At 33.1% G+C, this 17,523-nt stretch overlaps 4 protein-coding genes and 1 non-coding gene across 7 annotated transcripts; 1 reads left to right on the forward strand and 4 right to left on the reverse strand.

Annotated features, from left to right (window-relative positions):
• Positions 1-764: 764 nt before the first annotated feature.
• Positions 765-3,250, reverse strand: ugtp-1 (UDP-galactose translocator 1). Its single transcript, NM_066529.8, has 6 exons — positions 3,161-3,250; positions 2,832-2,956; positions 2,446-2,553; positions 2,272-2,400; positions 1,550-1,864; positions 765-1,310 (listed from the first exon to the last, which is right to left on the reverse strand). Exons 1-6 carry the CDS (start codon positions 3,246-3,248, stop codon positions 1,008-1,010), a joined length of 1,068 nt encoding a protein of 355 aa, NP_498930.1. The 5' UTR covers positions 3,249-3,250; the 3' UTR covers positions 765-1,007.
• Positions 3,251-4,228: 978 nt separating this feature from the next.
• Positions 4,229-11,638, forward strand: sma-2 (the record flags this gene model as incomplete). 2 transcript variants are annotated; one of them, NM_001382944.1, is made up of 10 exons in its annotated part: positions 4,229-4,412; positions 4,462-4,515; positions 5,157-5,208; positions 5,323-5,426; positions 5,612-5,689; positions 6,298-6,596; positions 9,589-9,902; positions 10,088-10,266; positions 11,277-11,441; positions 11,489-11,638. In NM_001382944.1, 9 exons carry the CDS (start codon positions 4,513-4,515, stop codon positions 11,549-11,551), a joined length of 1,257 nt encoding a protein of 418 aa, NP_001370321.1. The 2 variants fall into 2 exon arrangements, with proteins under 2 accessions (NP_001370321.1, NP_001360602.1); NM_001372636.2 differs by lacking the exons at positions 4,229-4,412; positions 4,462-4,515; positions 5,157-5,208; ... (1 more) ...; positions 5,612-5,689; positions 6,298-6,596 and adding an exon at positions 9,441-9,514 and having other exon boundaries at positions 11,489-11,551.
• Positions 6,644-9,299, reverse strand: tomm-70 (Mitochondrial import receptor subunit tomm-70). The gene is made up of 10 exons (NM_066531.7): positions 9,178-9,299; positions 8,828-9,131; positions 8,697-8,779; positions 8,487-8,650; positions 8,158-8,439; positions 8,020-8,092; positions 7,912-7,974; positions 7,570-7,862; positions 7,037-7,183; positions 6,644-6,987 (listed from the first exon to the last, which is right to left on the reverse strand). Exons 1-10 carry the CDS (start codon positions 9,292-9,294, stop codon positions 6,849-6,851), a joined length of 1,665 nt encoding a protein of 554 aa, NP_498932.3. The 5' UTR covers positions 9,295-9,299; the 3' UTR covers positions 6,644-6,848.
• PAR2.5 lies at positions 9,953-10,035 on the reverse strand. The gene has a single exon (NR_052560.1). It is a non-coding gene; the product is annotated as an Unclassified non-coding RNA PAR2.5 (non-coding RNA).
• Positions 11,532-15,639, reverse strand: aak-1 (5'-AMP-activated protein kinase catalytic subunit alpha-1). Of its 2 annotated transcripts, NM_171216.7 has the most exons (9): positions 15,480-15,639; positions 14,792-15,117; positions 14,251-14,512; positions 13,994-14,202; positions 13,362-13,566; positions 13,014-13,313; positions 12,532-12,666; positions 11,968-12,056; positions 11,532-11,910 (listed from the first exon to the last, which is right to left on the reverse strand). In NM_171216.7, the coding sequence occupies exons 1-9, from the start codon at positions 15,595-15,597 to the stop codon at positions 11,785-11,787; spliced, it is 1,770 nt and encodes a 589-aa protein (NP_741254.3). In that variant the 5' UTR covers positions 15,598-15,639; the 3' UTR covers positions 11,532-11,784. The 2 variants fall into 2 exon arrangements, with proteins under 2 accessions (NP_741254.3, NP_001380007.1); NM_001392162.1 differs by having other exon boundaries at positions 11,539-11,910; positions 14,251-15,117; positions 15,480-15,638.
• Positions 15,640-17,523: the final 1,884 nt, after the last annotated feature.

A 17,523-nucleotide genomic window follows, 5' to 3' on the forward strand; every position in this document is an offset into this window, starting at 1 on the left:
GCTTGGCAGAAAGGTTTGAACATTCGAAAATAGTATTTAAAAAAACCTAAAGACCAAATAAATATTCTCGAAAAATTTCCAACTCTCAATAAAAAAACGATTGAAATACAGTTAACTAAAAGAATCCGGGCATCATTTCTGAGAAAAGAATAATAATTTTTAGAAAGGTAGGTACTTCAGACAATTTCTCCAAAAGACATGTACCATAAAAATTGCAATTGGCTGTAATTCGAAGTCTCTGTTTTTCAGAACTTGATATGTTATTTAAGAGAAAAAAACGCTACCATAAACTCGCGGTGAGACCCATTCATATAAATCCGTGCACACTCAAGAAAGAGTTTTAGAAAATTCGGATAATCAATGGATGGTCGAAATTGATCATAAAATATATAAAAAAATGCTCGGACATTGGGATGGCTTGAAAAAGAAAAGAGAAAGTTTCGTTCATCTTTCTATCTTTTCAGTTCCATTCGCCGCCAATCCGTTTCTGTCGTCTCTTTTTCTGAATTCCCATCTAATTAAACATCGACCACATGCATCCTTCCTGTCAAACACACACTTGCCAAACTACTGACTGAGCAAATTGCGAGATATCTCCAGGGAGCCATTGGAATTCTGTTATTTGGCGAGAATTTATGAGCCACCTGAGCACTAATGGCTTATAGTTTTAGAGCAGGAAGAAGGAAAGAGGAGGAGCCCTTGCTTCTGCTCCAGAGCGTTCGCACAATTGGTCAGGAATTCTGTGGATTGGAACAAATTAGGAAAAAATATGAATGCTTTTTATTTGCCATCGAGAATCGAGGAAGTTTATAACATAAAACCACGATCCAAAAAAACACAAAAAATGCAATAGAATAAAACCCCAAAAATACAAAGAAATCCAAGCATTAAGTTTATACAATTAAAGCTTTTGGCTAATACACAGAAAAATCAAGTAACCCGGAAGAATGTGTAATCAAAAAATGATGGTTTTTCTAAAACTGAAAAAAAGAAGCAAATTGTGAATCCTACTCGTTAACAGAGTTATACAAAAGAACAGCAAGAACAACACAAATGGTTCCAAGTACAAAATACATTCCAATGAAAATATCTGGAAATATGAGCATCGAAAGAACAACAACTAGAATGATAGAGACTGCTGAAGCCATTGATTTGTACAGATTATCAAGATATCGCATCACAAGAGAAATGTAGAGGCCTCCAACGCCAAGAAGAATCACAACTGCCCATACTTTGTCCGTGTAACCGAAGAAAAATCCCTTATCGGAGATCCGCGAAAAATCCGTGAGACAAGCGATTGAAGCACTGATCTGGAAAAAATTGGAAATTTTCGAAATTCGACTTTCTGAGATTAATTGAGCTTAGATTTTATTAATAAGTCTAAATTGGTTTTTAGTAATATTCAATTATTTCGAATCTCTATTTTTCAAACGATTTGAAAAAAAAACCCTAAATAGTTTCTGATTTTTTTTTAACTTTCAGAAGTTTGATTTATTCAATTGGATGGTAAGTAAATAAACTAGGAAATTTTGAAATTTCAGTAACTTACCACTCCACAACTGTACATTTGCATATTACGAATCCAAAATGGTGTACTTCCACCATCTTTCAACATCTTCTCAAAATAGACTCCAGCAAATCCAGCAGTTACACACGTTGCCAGTACAGCTGATAATCCGACAATATAATTTTCAGCAGTTTCTCGTTTTGTATTGGCTTCTGATGCAGAAACATTGTTCATTTGAACAAATGCTACTCCAAACATTAGAAGTGTAATTGCCATCCATCGACGAGTTGAGAACTTTCGACCGAGAAAGAGCATCATGAAAAAAGCTGTAGAGACGACTTTCAATTGAGTTGTGACCTGCAATTTTTTTCTTGAAAAAGTAGGGTTTTTTTGGATTTTTGAAAATAATAATTTTTGTTTTGTTTTGGAGAAAAAAAAAAGAATTTTTTTTTTGGCTTTTAAAGGGTTTTTTGTGAAAAATTAAAACAAAACATTTCTGCATCGTTTTTTTCTGAAAAAAAGAGTTGGGTTTTTTTTTTGGGAAAAATTGATTTTTTAATGGTTTTTAATGGATTTTTTTGAAAAAGAAAAAACATATTATTTTGAAAAACTCGATTTTTTTCCTGGAAAAACTTTTAATTTTTTGGTTATTTTTTGAAAATTTTTTTTGTTTGGTTTTAATGAAAAATTGATTCTTTTTGTTATTTTCATAGGAAAAAAGGTTTTTTGATTATATATTTTTTAATATTTCTATGACAATTTACCTGATAAAGTCCCGCATCCAAATTCGACAATCCCACAAAATCCAAATTATTCTGAAGAGCATACGCAAACGATGGGACACTCATTTTGGCAAGTTCTCGTGGAGCATTTATGTAATATTTACTGACTTGCTGTAAATTATAATTTTAAGATTTCAAAGAATACGGTAGATCTACCTCGGAAAATTGTCTGCTATCAAAGTTACATTCTTTGTAGAACATTGCAAATGTGATCACTAATTTCAAAATTTCGGCACATAAGACTACTGATGTTGAAGAATACATCTGAAATAAAAATGCATACTTTCGAAAAATTGAAATATTTGTATCAATTCTGTGTGTTTTTTTGGTGCTTTGGGATCAAAAAAAAAAAAATTTTTCTTAAAACCGTTTTCACACTTTGGATTTTTTTCAGAAAAGTTAAACATGATTTTTTATATTTCGCTATGAATTATCAATTGTATTTTATTGTCAAACTTTTTGAATTTTGAATTTTGAAAAAAAAAAATTTCTGAAAATTCAATAATCAAAGTCTTCCAAAACTATATTTCAAAATATATTACCATATCTGGATTTACAGTACTCCTTGTGTATTTGATTGTTAATGTGTAAGCTGTCCAAATGAATGTCATACTGGCAATAACATAGCATTTGAAGACAAAACTTGGACGAGATGATGACGGGGATTCTGAAATACTTGGCATTTTGATACAGAGTTTTGAGAAGGAATTATATAAATTTTTAAAATAACATACGAAAACTTAAAAAATGTCGAGAGTAAATTTTCCGATAATTTGTTTTTCGATTTTTTTTTTCAATTTTTACGGAAAGTTTTTTTTTTGAAGAAATACCAAAACTTTTTGAAAACTGTATAATATTAGAAACTTCCTACCATCCGCTTTCTCCACATCCTTATCGTTTGGCAGTAGCTTCTCCTTGTCCTCATCTTGATGTGATATATGTACATTTTGGAATTTCATTCCTGAAAGTTGTATATTTCATAAAAAATAATCAGTAAATATTGAAAAATGCTTTCAGAAAAAAAAAGATAAGAAAATGTGCTATTGGGGTATGATGTCTGATAAAAAGGGTGTATGTTTGTCTAGATCATTCTTCTCTTTTTTATTGTAAAAACGCCACGTTCATGCATAAAATTGAGAGGAAGTATCATTATTCACAAACGCGATGATAAAACCCATGAAATCATTTTTTGATACTTTTTAAAAGACTGAAAAATAGATAGATATTCTCTAGAAATGAAATATTTGAAAATGCATTGAGAACAAAAAAATATAACATTTTCCGATGCTTCCAAGCAACGCTTATGTTCCTTAGCAACATGAATTAACAAAGAAGGAAATTTCAAGGACAAGACACTACTTGACCTTCTGTCAAAGAATCTACTTATGAAAATTCGTTAAAATTGAAATTATATAGAAAATGTAAATATTGAATGAGTGCATAGAGCAGACTAGAAATTTCTATATCTTTTGAGATTCTCGGAATCTTTTCTTTTCAGAAAATTATGCTTTCTGATAAAATTCGGTAATTTGTAAACCATGAAAATCAAAATTTTAGGGCGTGAAATATTTTCTGCTGCAAGAATTTTTCTCTTAATTTAAGCACAAAAGCAACACAATTTCAAAAAAGTGTGTTTTCTGGTGTTCCTTGATCTAGTGAGACCGGTTTTTGCAAAGCCTACCTTCACAACAACCATAGACTATTTTATCCGATGACACCTGGTCCCTTCTCAAACAAAAGTGATGAATATTCCCCAATACCGTTTTCCTTTCAAACATGAATAAATGAATTCCATTAATTCCCTGCTTGGCTCCAGACTGTCGCCCTTCTGCGTCTCTAAGTCTTCCTATTTCAAACACTGTCTCATTTTATATATTCTGAGTCTCTCTACTATACTATGATGTCTAGTTGGCTACTAATGACGATAACGGGGGCGCAGGGACACAAGTTGACTGTCGCCGGGTGGAAACACATCTGTGAAGATGATTGCACAATTTGGAGAGACGGAGAGTTGAAAACAATGAGTAGACAGTTAGACGGTTGATGATGGGCTGGTGAAGCTGAGAACAATTTATGAGATACCAGGCACTTTAGAGAGGCTACAGAGGTAGAAAGAAAAAAAGGTAAAGGAGTGCGCATTTACAGGCTATTTTCAATGTTTCTTATTTATAGAATCTTCTTGTGATCTATTAGTTTTTACAATATTTCAAGAAGATTAGAATCATGGTAAGTTTTTATTTGTATTTAAGAATAAACATTCAAAAAAAATTCGAAATTTTGTAATTCAAATTTTTTAAAGAAAAAAAAAAATAGAATTCAAATTGTTGAACTCAATGAGTCTTTAAAATTTTGAAAAAAATACGAAAATCATTTTTAAAAATTTCAAAAAATGTAGCTACATTTTTTATGTTTTCCTATAAAGAATTTGTTTAAAAATTTCCCAAAATATTGTTGTGAAATAAGAAACTGAAATATCTTCTCGATATTGTCTAACCACTACCAGTTTGTAAAAATTATTATTACTTCCTCAAAACCAGGGCCTTGAGTCCTGGAACGTGTGTAATTTTTCAGCTACAGTACCCCGTGAACACCATAGACTTTGAAATTCTCAGCTTTCAAAGTTTGAACCTTCCGTTTTACATATTTTAATATTTGACGTAGTTTAAACATTTTTCCAAAATATGTGATTTCTACAATAAAATTCTTGAAAAAATCGAGACAAGAGAGACAAATAGTAATAGAGAGTACGGTAGCTGAAAAATTTCATTCGTATCAGAACCCAATTCCCAAGAATTCTTATTTTTCGAAAATAGATAAAATTGTATAACCATTTTTTATTTCACAACAAAAAACCACGAACCTTTCAGATAAACTTCGACGGAATAAAAAAGATCACGGAGAGACTGAAATGGAAACAAGGTAAGTCTCATTTTTGTCCAAAAGACCAATAGGGTGGGGAAATATTACAATCAACGGCGGAAATCTAGAATCGAAACTGAAATCGGATTTCTGACGGAAATAAGTATTTTACAGGAGACGAGGATGAGAATTGGGCAAAAAAGGCGATCGACAACTTGATGAAGAAGCTGATAAAGCATAACAAGCAGGCGTTGGAAAATTTGGAATTCGCGTTGAGGGTTCATGTGTTTTGTGTCTTTTGAATCTTTCAATTTGATCTTAAGATTTCTTTTTTATGAATAGAAATGAAATAATCTAGCAATAGACTACACATACTTTAAACTCGTTAAAAATCAATAAAAACTACATATATCCGATATTTCAATCGTAGAATAACCTCAAATCAATAACTATATCATTTCAGTGCCAAGGACAACAAAAAACCGAATGCGTGACAATTCCGCGGTCACTAGATGGACGACTTCAAATTTCGCATCGAAAGGTGATTTTAGTATAGAATAAGAGAATAATGGGGAGAAGAAGTAAACAAATTCAAAATGAAGGGGTGCCCTATTTGTTTATGAACATCAACTAGAAACAGAGACAGACTTACTTATTCGATTAATCGACCGACTAGATTTTGAAAAATGATATTAAATTTTTAAATTGTAAAATTGTGTCAACTAGTCGTTTGAACAATTTCAAAAATTGATTTGATCTTTTTTGATTTTATGGGCAAAAGTCCACGTGTCAGTCCCATTTGCATTTTTAATTTATAAATTTGCATAATTTCTACAGTACATCCTAACGATATTAGAAAAAACATAGATTTTTCTGCTAATTTTTTGATATTTTCACAAAAATTACACCAGCCAAAACTTAACCTAGATTATGAAAAATCATATTAAATTTATGAAATTTAAAAGTTTAAAAAATTTATAAACGTTAGCTGATCTTTTGTTCGATTTTCAATTTTTTTTGAAATGAAGCTTCTTCGTGAAATGCTTGTTTGAACAGCTGGAGATTATCATTTTTCACAGAAAATTCAAATAATCCACTCTGAGAAAAAATGTTAGGAACAATTCCAAATCCTATGTACTAAAAATTCAGGCACTTCCTCATGTGATATATTGCCGTGTCTATCGTTGGCCAGATCTTCAATCACATCATGAATTGAAAGCAATTGAAGATTGCCGATTCTGCTACGAATCAGGGCAAAAGGATATTTGCATTAATCCATATCATTACAAAAGAGTTCATGCAACTGGAGTACTTCCACCAGTTCTTGTACCTCGTTATTCCGAGAAACCACCACAAGAAGTGCCCCCAACTCTGGCGAAATTTCAGTTGATGGAGATGAGCGGATCAAGAATGCCGCAGAATGTCAATATGGCAAACGTTAATTTTACGTAAGTGTTTAAAAAATATATGGTATTACTGATTGAAGAAAAATTGAAATATCTGGTATTTATGAGATTATCGGGAACAAAAAAACAAAAAAGCGAAGAATAAAATAAGAAAACGAACACAGTAGGTAAGGAACGGAACTGGAAAACGGATGGGTTGATTTTGAGAAACCCGAAAACTTAAAAAAAAAACGGGGAAATGAGGGGAAAAACAGGTAACAAAGCAGCCTATCAACTATTCAAAAATTCTTTAAATTAATACATATCGAGCATTTCAGCTGCACGTTTCTTAGCATTCATCAATGGAATCATTCTCTTCAACATGAGAAGTTCTCGTGGTGGGGCAAATAGAGCTGCATTTCGAATTGATTCCATTGCTCGCTCGTAATTTTCTCTGAAAGGACTTGGATTTTTTAGTGGAACTCTGAAACTTTTTTACTTACTTCTTGATCATCGGCTCTGGCCCGTTAGTTCCCAAAAGATGAAGAACGTGAGCCGAGAAATTGAATGGATCAACTGCAATTGCTGCGTTGGCACTTTCAGTTGTCAATCTGAGTCGTTCAGCTTCTGGTTTGTGCACGTGGAGATCACTGGAAAATTAATTGTATTTAACGTAGAACTTAGAAGCCGATGGGAATTTCAATTTAAAATTCGCAGGCTGGTCCCTAATGACGTGATTGAACAAAAAATTCGCACTTTTTGATTTTTCAACTTTCCGATAGCTTAAATTTTTGCCATTTTCCTTCCTTTTAAAAGAAAATTATACTTCTTCTTTTTTCAACAACAGAAACAAAATTTATTTCAAAAATCGAATTTTATGAGTATATTCTTCGATTCTTTTTTTTTTTTTTTTGAAAAAAATCGAAAAGTCAAAAAAAATTTTTAATTTTCGATTTTTTGTTTTATTTTTTTTTTCATAAAATCTCGGCAACTGGTACCAGTCGGCGAATTTCAGAAAATTAAAATCTAAACTTACGCAGTCTGCAAATGCCTACTTGGCACCAAATATCTCGTAGTAATCCTTGCAGCCTCTTCGAGCAACTTCTTCGAGCTCTCCTCATTATTAGTCATCATATATACTTTGGACATAAGAACCAGATTGAAATGAGTAGATCTACTCTCTGCGAGTTCTTCCATTTCTCGGATTCGTCGATGAACATCAGCGTAGTCTTCGCTGGTACACAACTTCAGGAATGTAACAATCATGGAAAGATGTGGAGTGAGAGTTCCGTTCTTTTCAGCTTCTGTGAGAAGTCTATTGGCATTGTTCTGGAAAATTAAATAATTATAAATAAGAAAATTATGAATTTAAATTTACTGTATCCGCCATCATTTGTTGCTCATGATTCGTCACTGCTGTATCGAGAACACATCCATTATACTGAAACCATATTTTTAGAGAATAAAAATGATTTAATCGAATTACCACAAAAATAGATGCAAACGAATAAAGTTTGAAAAGTCTTTCCTTATCGTCTTTTGGAACTGATTCCAGGAATCTGAAAATTAGAAAAAATTAGACAAGACCTGGAAATATTTTGGAAAATCAAGAAAAAAAACTAACTTATCCAAATCTGCCATAGTATACATTAGCTCAATCTTGAGAATATCGAAAGCATCTCTCATTAGTTTTTTGCGTTCCTCATCCTCTTCTGATCCAATCAGTTCGTTAATTTTTGCTCCAACTTTATCGATATATCTCGTTGCCTCGTTAGGATCAGTACTGTAGCTTAGCATTTTTCCACGCAAGATCATTGCCGGAGGATAGCTGTTTTCCTCAGTAAGCAGATCAATCAGTTCTTCGTATTTTCCTTTTTTGAACTTTTCCAGTGCAAGTTGGTATTGTCTGAAATTTATAATTATTTTTACTGTATATCTAGAATTAGAGCTTACTTCTGGTCTTCACTGAGCACTTCTGGTTCGAATCTGGTGAGATCTGTTTTGAAAAGATCAAGAATATCCCAAGTATCACACCACTGCTGAATTCTGAACAAAGCTACTGGCTGTGGCTTAACATCTTCGATTTTGAGTGGTTTTCCAATGTGACAGTCGGACATCTAGAATAAAAAGTTGAGTTTCTTTAAGAAATTGTTAGGCTCTTACGGGTTCTATAGCAAGAAGCTTTCCAAAGAATTCGAAATTCGTCTTATTCAGGCTAGAATCCAAAGTGAACGCGGCAAGAAGATCTAAAAACAGGAATTGATACTTTTCTCGTAACATCTTCAGAAACTCACACGCCAGAGCATCCTGTTTCTTTCCGACGTCATTAAGTGCTTTTGCTGCTCTCAAGTATGCTTTGGTGTATTTTTTGTCTACTTTCAATGCAGCCATACAGTCGTTGAGGATATCAAAAGGGCTGTGTCCAACCTTTTCACGACAGGCTGCACGATTTTGGTAGAGCATTGCGACAATTTGATCAGAAGAGTTTGGTCCGGCCTTTTCGACTCCTTTTGTGAATGCTTCTAGTGCGGAATCGTATTGTTTCTCTTTAAACTTCAAATTTCCCAATGCTTTTATTTCCTCCAAGTCCCTTTCCAGCTGAAATTAGTTTTGAAATTGATATCATTGTACACTAGAAACTCACGTCTGAACCTCCAAAACTCTTATATACCAAGTATCCTACACCTGCAACTGTCGCTGCAGCTGCCACACCGATCAGCACTTTTTTCGTTTGGTCGCTGATTCCAGTCGTTTCGACCATTATATCTACAAAATAATAAATAGATAAATGATATAAGTTAAGATTAAGTTAGAAAAATTGAGAATTCAAAGAGAATGAAGAAAAATTGGTAAAATGATGTAAAATTTCAGTGATAAGAAAAGTAGGCAATATTTACGATAAACAGCATGCGGTGGAATTCCGGAGTATCGTCGCAAGTTGTAAATAAAATTGGATCCAAAATAACTTTGAGAGGGAAAAGGTTACGAAAAGAAAAAAAGGTTGAAATATTATCAATATATTTTCTAATTAGGGATTTAATAAATAATTTTCTAGAGCCAACCAATTTCATCAATACAATCCAAATGGAATTGAGGAAATGGATACTTCTCAGAAATTCGACATTCCACCAGGAGTTCCAACATGTCTCGTGCCATTCGATAAAGTTTGGGAAGAACAATTCTGGGCAACTGTTAGCTATTATGAATTGAATACAAGAGTCGGAGAACAGGTTAAAGTGTCTTCAACAACTATAACTATCGATGGATTCACTGATCCATGCATCAATGGAAGCAAAATTAGCCTGGGACTGTTTTCGAATGTAAATCGAAATGCAACTATTGAAAATACAAGAAGACATATTGGAAACGGTAAGAGCACCCACGGCCTCGCCACGAACGAATTACTTTCAAATCAAGGCCGAGCAAAACACGCGTGCGCCTTCAAGAAGTACAGTAACCTGATTTTCGGGAGATTGGGTACCGTACTTCGGCGCATAATTTTTGCAAGACTATGACTAAAAAATTGAAAATTTTCAAACTTTTTGTAATTCCAGGTGTCAAGCTAACCTACGTACGTAGCAATGGCTCACTCTTTGCTCAATGTGAAAGTGATTCAGCTATATTCGTACAATCTAGTAATTGTAATTATATCAATGGATTTCACTCAACAACTGTTGTTAAAATTGCAAATAAGTGTTCACTGAAGATTTTCGATATGGAGATTTTTAGACAGGTAAGCTAATTCACGTAATTGCAATGTTTGAGTCAAGAAAAGGTCTCGTCACGCACAAAATAACTTAAAATTGCAGTCTCACAGCAATATGTGTACCTTTAAGCAGTACGGTAGCCTATTCTTATACTTTTTGAAAAAAACTGGGTTACTGTACTTTTTAAAGGTACACACATTAAAACTGGCGAAGCCATGTTCTTGGGCAAAAAATAGTAACTGAAACTATTAGGTCTCCAAATAAGTTCCGGGTCAAAAATCATAACTTTGTTCACTGCGTATCGATTTTTATGAAACTGTGGGAATTTATGTTATCAACCATGATCTTTCATTTGACAATAGTCACAAAATTTTTTTGCCGTCCGAAGTGCCCTAACTCGGAGCCAAATTTTTCAGGCATTTTTCAGATCTCGCTTCTTTTACGTTTTGATTTGAGGTTCGTGTGCGGATTTAGCTTTGTTTAGTACACAATGTAAGAAAACAAGAAAAGTTTGGAAAAAATCCGTTAAAAAAAAAATTTTTTTTGTCGGTCGTCAAAAAATGTTCAAAAAAATTTTTGTCCAAAATTCTTGATTTTTCATACAAAAATGATGTAACCATGTGCAAAATAAATAGTTTGCACATGGTTACATCATATTTGTATAAAAAATCAAGAATTTTCGACAAAAACTTTTTTGAGCATTTTTTGACGACCGACAAAAAAATTTTTTTTTGGACGGATTTTTTTCTAAACTTTTCTTGTTTTCTTACATTGTGTACTAAACAAAGCTAAATCCGCACACAAACCTCAAATCAAAGCGTAAAAGAAGCGAGATCTGAAAAATGCCTGAAAACATTGGCTCCGAGTTAGGGCACTTCGGACGGCCAAAAAATTTTGTGACTATTGTCAAATGAAAGATCATGGTTGATAACATAAATTCCCACAGTTTCATAAAAATCGATACGCAGTGAACAAAGTTATGATTTTTGACCCGGAACTTATTTGGAGACCTAATAAGAAAAACTAAATTTTTCAGCTTCTCGAGGACTGCAGTCGCCGTGGATTCGACGCCTCATTTGATCTACAAAAAATGACATTTATTCGTATGTCATTTGTCAAAGGTTGGGGAGCTGAATATCAACGACAAGATGTCACTTCAACACCTTGTTGGATTGAAATTCATCTTCATGCTCCATTGGCTGTAAGTTCTGAAATTCTTGTTTTCTTTAGAAATAATACAATTTTCAGTGGCTCGACCGAGTTTTGTCTACAATGGGTCCAACTCCACGGCCAATTTCTTCAATTTCTTGAATCATTTTTATTATTTTTCAAATAACACTACCTTGTTGAATTGGAATCAGAAATAGAATAATAAAACAAAAAAAAAACAAACAAAGACGTCCAATTTAAGTACATGCTTTGAAGAGAAAAAAGGCATCTGAGGGGAATGAAGGGGGGCAAAAGTGAAACCGGGAGAAGATGAATTTTGAAAAAGAAACGAAAAATACATATCATTATACAGATAGAAACATAAAATTATGTTCTTATTCAGCTAACAAAGCCTGCATGATGATGTGGCAAGTTGCAAAGAATTCCATCGTCTGAGAACGAATTGGAGCTTCGGGTTCCGAAGATTGAGTTGAAACTTCATCAAGACTTTCCATTGAGTTCTGAAATTTTAATGCTTATAAAAAAGAACCAAGAACGAATATTTTTCTATAACAAACCTCAATATCAGCCATGTAGATACTGCTGTTCAACGATGATTTCAGCGAGGCGTCCGCGTCATCAACGCGAACTTTTGGAATGTTGACAGCTGAATTAATATTAAAATTGAGTAATGAAAATGAACCACTTAAAAAAATGATTGAAATTGTTTCGTTTTAATGAAATGAGCTTGAAGGTAGCGTCAGTGATGTCAAAATTTTTAATTTTTTGAACGAACTGTTTTTTTTTCAAATTTTTTACTGATCGAAACTGAGAAAATATCTAGATAAAACACTCTAAACTAAAATTTTCCTGGTCCTGCAGAAAAAAAAATTCGAATTTTAAATAATTTTTAAATCATTTCTTAATTTTTCTATTTTTTTTTAATTTAAAAAATTCGAAAATATCTTTCTCCAACTACAAATCAATGGTTTCGTGTTTTCGATTTTTTTTTTGAAAATTCGTTTTTTTTTTACTCTTTGGGGGTTTTTGTGAAAAATTTGCTACTCCTTCTTTGAAAAAACAAATTTTTTTTTTTGAAAATTCATTTTAAAATAATTTTCTTTCATCAAAATTAAACTTACACGGAGAAATTGGAGACATTGGAGATAGTGGAGACATTGGAACTTTCGAGCTATTTCCATTTAAATCACTTTTCGATTTGGCGAGAGTTACTGATACGGACGCAGCACGGGAACGACAACGACTCGGTGGAACAGCTGAAAGTTTTTTTTTAAAACAAAATATTAATAGCTATTTTCACTCGAAGAATACGGTACCAGGTCACGACACGACAAATTTATGTCAAGTGCGAAAAGGCGTAAAGAGTACTATAATTCATTAATTGTGTTTTAATTGTTTTACTTTAGTATTTTGATAAAGAAATCTTTTGTTCATAGAAAATCTATGAGAAATTGATGAAAAATTTGCAGTAACGAGTTTGAAATTACAGTACTCTTCAAAGGCGCACTTTTCGTAATTTACGAAAAATTGTCGTGGTGAGACCAGGCACCGTATTTTTAGCCCAAAAATCGTGAACTTTCGTGTTTATGTAATAAATACAAACCTTCTTCGTCTTCAGTGAGTCCTTTGAAATCGAGTAAATATCCTTTGTTATTCTCTTTTTTATCGAGAGCAAATAATTGAAGAGATACTTTCACAGGATCCGGATTAATTGGAGTCGGTTTGCTACGAACAATAATATGATACATACTGAGTACTTTCCATTCCATATCAACAGATTTTAAACTCAAAAAAACATGTTTCATGGTCTCAACTGGATCAAGACATGCACGAATTCCAAGATTCCATGTCAATTTCTTTTGCTCTTTTTTCAGTCCTTCCAAGATTTTTCGACCAACATTTGCTGAAAACTTTCCGACTACTTTTGCAACATTCCTTTCAGATTTCTCACTTTTCGTGGTGGCACCGACTGGCAACGAAGTGCTTCCCATTTTCATTGTTTTTCCAATCTCCCAAAAATCTTCCATTGCTTTTTGAGAAGATTCATCGGCATTTCTTTTATGATTTACTTCAAGACGATATGCAATACAGAGAAAATGATGATGATCTTCAGCAAGTAGAGCTCCAGTTACATCTTCTTCTTTCACATCAAATTTCTGAAAAAAAAAGGTTTCAGGTGTTGCTGTCGGTTAAAAAAAAATTCCCATGATTTCCTGTCTTTTTTCTATTTTTTAAAAATAAATTTTCATCTTAACTCATGGAAGTATATAATTTATAAGAATTTATAGTTTTTTCGTACATTTTTACTTTTCGGTTCTCGATTTCTCGATGAAAGGGGATTTTGCTTCTTAAAATATAAAATAGCTTCAAATTATGAAAAAACCAAAAAATGTCGAAAAATGAAAAAATAAATTATTTTTTCTGGTGGGGTTTTCTGAATTTCAGTTTTTTTGTATATTTTAACAATAAATTCACTTAAAAAAAATAATCAGAAATTATTGTAATAGTATTCTAGAACCAAAAAATGTGAAAGTTTAATTTAACTTTTTTAGAAACTCTCAGAATATTTTTTAAAAGTCGAACCTCTGCAACACTCTGAACCACATCAATATCAACAATCGATGATTCATTTTCACATTCTGGGAACAAATAATATGGAAGATCGATACGGAACCAACTGTGATTAACAATTCGTTTTACATCAGCTCTCTTCACAGGATCAACTTGAAGCATCGTAGAAATTAGATCGGCTGCTTGTTTTTCCATGGAATATGGAACTGTGTATCGGCCACCTGTATTAAAATAATCAAAATAAATTGTTTTAACTTTTAATTTCTCACTTTTAATTTTTGCAAACAACGTTGGAACATTCTGATCATCAAATGGCAAAGTTCCACAAAGCATCGCATAAAGTATAACTCCACATGACCATAGATCAACTTCAGGGCCCACATAAAGTTTATTTGATATTAGTTCGGGTGCCGCGTAGTTTGGAGATCCACATGCCGTCGAGAGAAGATCACCATCTGTCATGTAGTTCGAGAGACCGAAATCAGCGATTTTAATGTTCTTGTTCGCGTCCAGAAGAAGATTTTCGGGCTTCTAAAATTGATATATTGTTCTTAACGATTTTTAAACAAATTATCCGACTGAGAGTTTTCCTTTTTACAAGTTTTTGGATTCAATGGTTCCGAGATATTTTGATTTTTAGAGACTTTAAATTTTGAACTATGGCAAACAATGTTGACCGAAAATAGTGCGAGTAAACATATAAACGCTGCCCATCGTGTTTTTCTAGTTGTTTTTTTTTTAATATTTGAACAAGGATTATTTGTGAGTACATATTTTTTGATTCACAAAAGGAAATAATATAAAACATACCAAGTCTCTATGCACAATCATATGATTATGACAATAACTGACTCCAGAAATAATTTGTTGAAAGTATCGTCGACTTTCTCTGATTGGAAGAGCACCTTTTCTAGTTATATAACTGAAAAGTTCTCCACCAGAAACTAGTTCCATGACCAAAAATATGTCCGAAGGAGTACTGATAACACGGAAGAGACGTGTGATATGTGGATGTGTGAGTTTCTGAAGATTATCAATCTCATTTCGAGTTTTGTTAACTGTTCCGAGTCCTTTCATTCTTCCACGATTCAGAATTTTAATGGCGACGTCGTATCCGGTTTGAATATGTGTTCCTCCTGAGAAATATGATATTGATTTTCATTTGAGCTGTAGATTTCTCGTTTTTTTGGCTAAAAATTAGGTGTTTATTTTTCTTTTTTCGGAAAAAAAGTGAGCGAAGAAAGGGAAACTCTAATATAATAAAACCCCCATAAATGTTTAAAATTCACTTTTTTTCCCGAAAAACCTTCAATGTTATAAAAAAGAGTGCTAATTTGATCAAGATGTTGAAAAATTTCAAAATAACGTTCCAATATTACAAAAAATTTTCTGTTTTTTTCTTGCTGTGGGTGAAAAACTATTTTTTCCGTTTCGGTTTCACGAAAAAAAAATTCCGGATTCTGCCCTGGTTTTCATAAAAAATATTAAGAATACTTACTTTTAACAGCTCCAAATGCTCCTTTTCCAATTGTCTCTTTGATGACAAAGTTTCCAATTTTCAAATGTCCAGTGCCAGCCAAGGCGATTGTTCTATCGAAACGTCCACTTGGAGGCATATTTTTTTGACGATGTTGTGAACCTATTGGTACTACCATACCCTAAATAAAACATTATTATTCTGGATTTTAAAAAAGTTAAACGGTGGGAGTTAATGACAGGTAGTGTGAAATCGAAAAATTAAAAAAAAATCGGCTTGAAAATTTACTTGAAAATTTGGAGAAAACTTTGGCTTAGGCTCGGCGGCGGGTAAAATTTCAAAGGGATTTTCAAAACTAAGCTTTTTAAAAAAGTTTAACCAAGAAATCCGGCTTGTTTTCCTAGAAGAATTAAATGTTTTCAGTAAGTTCCGAAAACTATGCCGCGAAACAAAAATAATATATAGGGTCTGAGGAGGTCACGCGATTGAGTGTGAATCATATGAATCATAAAGAATGACCGAGCAGCCGCCGTTGGTGCCACGCGTCGTTTCCATTCAAATGGGCTCTCACCACTCTGACAGTGTATGACAATATAAATCAAATCAGCAGACATTCAATTTCTCAACATCTGCCCTGTTGGTTAACACAATATGGTTTTGGTTTCTAAGAGCTGTTTGGACGACGCAGAGAAACATGAAAAAAAACCAGTGTGTGTCTATTGAACAACGACACCTCTTTTTATGAGCCGATGAGGAAGGGAGGCTCTTTAGAAGAGAGCACATGAAAGAAGAAGGCGGAGTCAAGTGGCTGAGGGCCTAATGGGAGGAGCTTGGTGAGGTTTTCTAATTTTGGAAGAATAAGATTTTAGATCTAATCTCATCTTGTACCAAAGGATCAGGATAGGAAACTTGAATTGATAAATTCAACATTCCATTATCAATTTTATTTTCGACAATATGATGTATGCCGAACTGCACAAAATGAAAAAAAAAACCAAATGTAAAGTGACGAATTACACACACATCTAGAAGGCATAACTACAATTTTGATTTAACAAAAATCTAAAATGAATATTCGAATTTTTAGACTGAGCAATTCGTACTCATTACTTCTACTTGACAAAAATTATAGAATAACAATATTTTGAGAAGCCGAAAGACAGAATACCAGCTGGGTGTACGTGGTAGAAGGCCATATGAGTAGACAGAGTGAAATTGGGAACAAAAACGATACCACGTGTGTTTGGAGTAGACTTGTCAACAAGTTGCTTGAAAAATTGGGGCGTGGCTACTATTCTACGAGGCTTCTGCTACTAATGAATGACCCCCAGAGATATTTCTAAGTGGATCTAGAAAGATCGAATTTCCTCAAATTTTGAAGCTAAACTCATGTGATCGCTCTTGAATTGTCACATTCACGAGCTTCTTTCCAAAATGTCTAGACCATGAGAAAGTCAAAGAATGCGGAGATGCTCTTACAATTATTCTCGTTGTGATGTCAGTTTTCACATTTCCCACGGCTGATTGACACTTTGAGCTCGTCGTCCAGTATTTCAATCAAAAGATTCCAGCTATAAAATTGATTCCGAAAATAACGACAAGAAAATAGAAATAGAATTTATGATTTTAAAAATTCTTTCTGTTTTCGAAAACGGTTTCTGCACTTTCTATACGAAATCTGACAGATGCTGTCGTGAGCGGACACTGGTTTTCTATGAACTGGAAGGAATGAACACTTAGTGAAGACACGAGCAACATAAAATATTGATATTTTTAAAAGTTTAGATGATGGAATAGAAAAATCGTTGACACGAATGGCTGTCTGTCCCCAATTTCGAAATCGTTCGAATTTCAAGAACAACAACTATTTCAACAAAAATACGATGAACAACTGGATAATGTTTAATTACAAAAACTAGCTGAATTAGTTTTGATAAAGAGCAGTTTGTTAAAATTTCTATCGCTGCAATTTTTTAAACAAAAGTGAAGTTTTTCAAAAAGAAATGAACAAATATTTTTCCGTTCGCAACTATTTTCAACACATGTGCGCAGTCTAGAAAACAAC

The sequence above is a fragment of the Caenorhabditis elegans genome, chromosome III (genome assembly GCF_000002985.6).
Source record: "Caenorhabditis elegans chromosome III".
Lineage (NCBI taxonomy): Eukaryota > Metazoa > Nematoda > Chromadorea > Rhabditida > Rhabditidae > Caenorhabditis > Caenorhabditis elegans.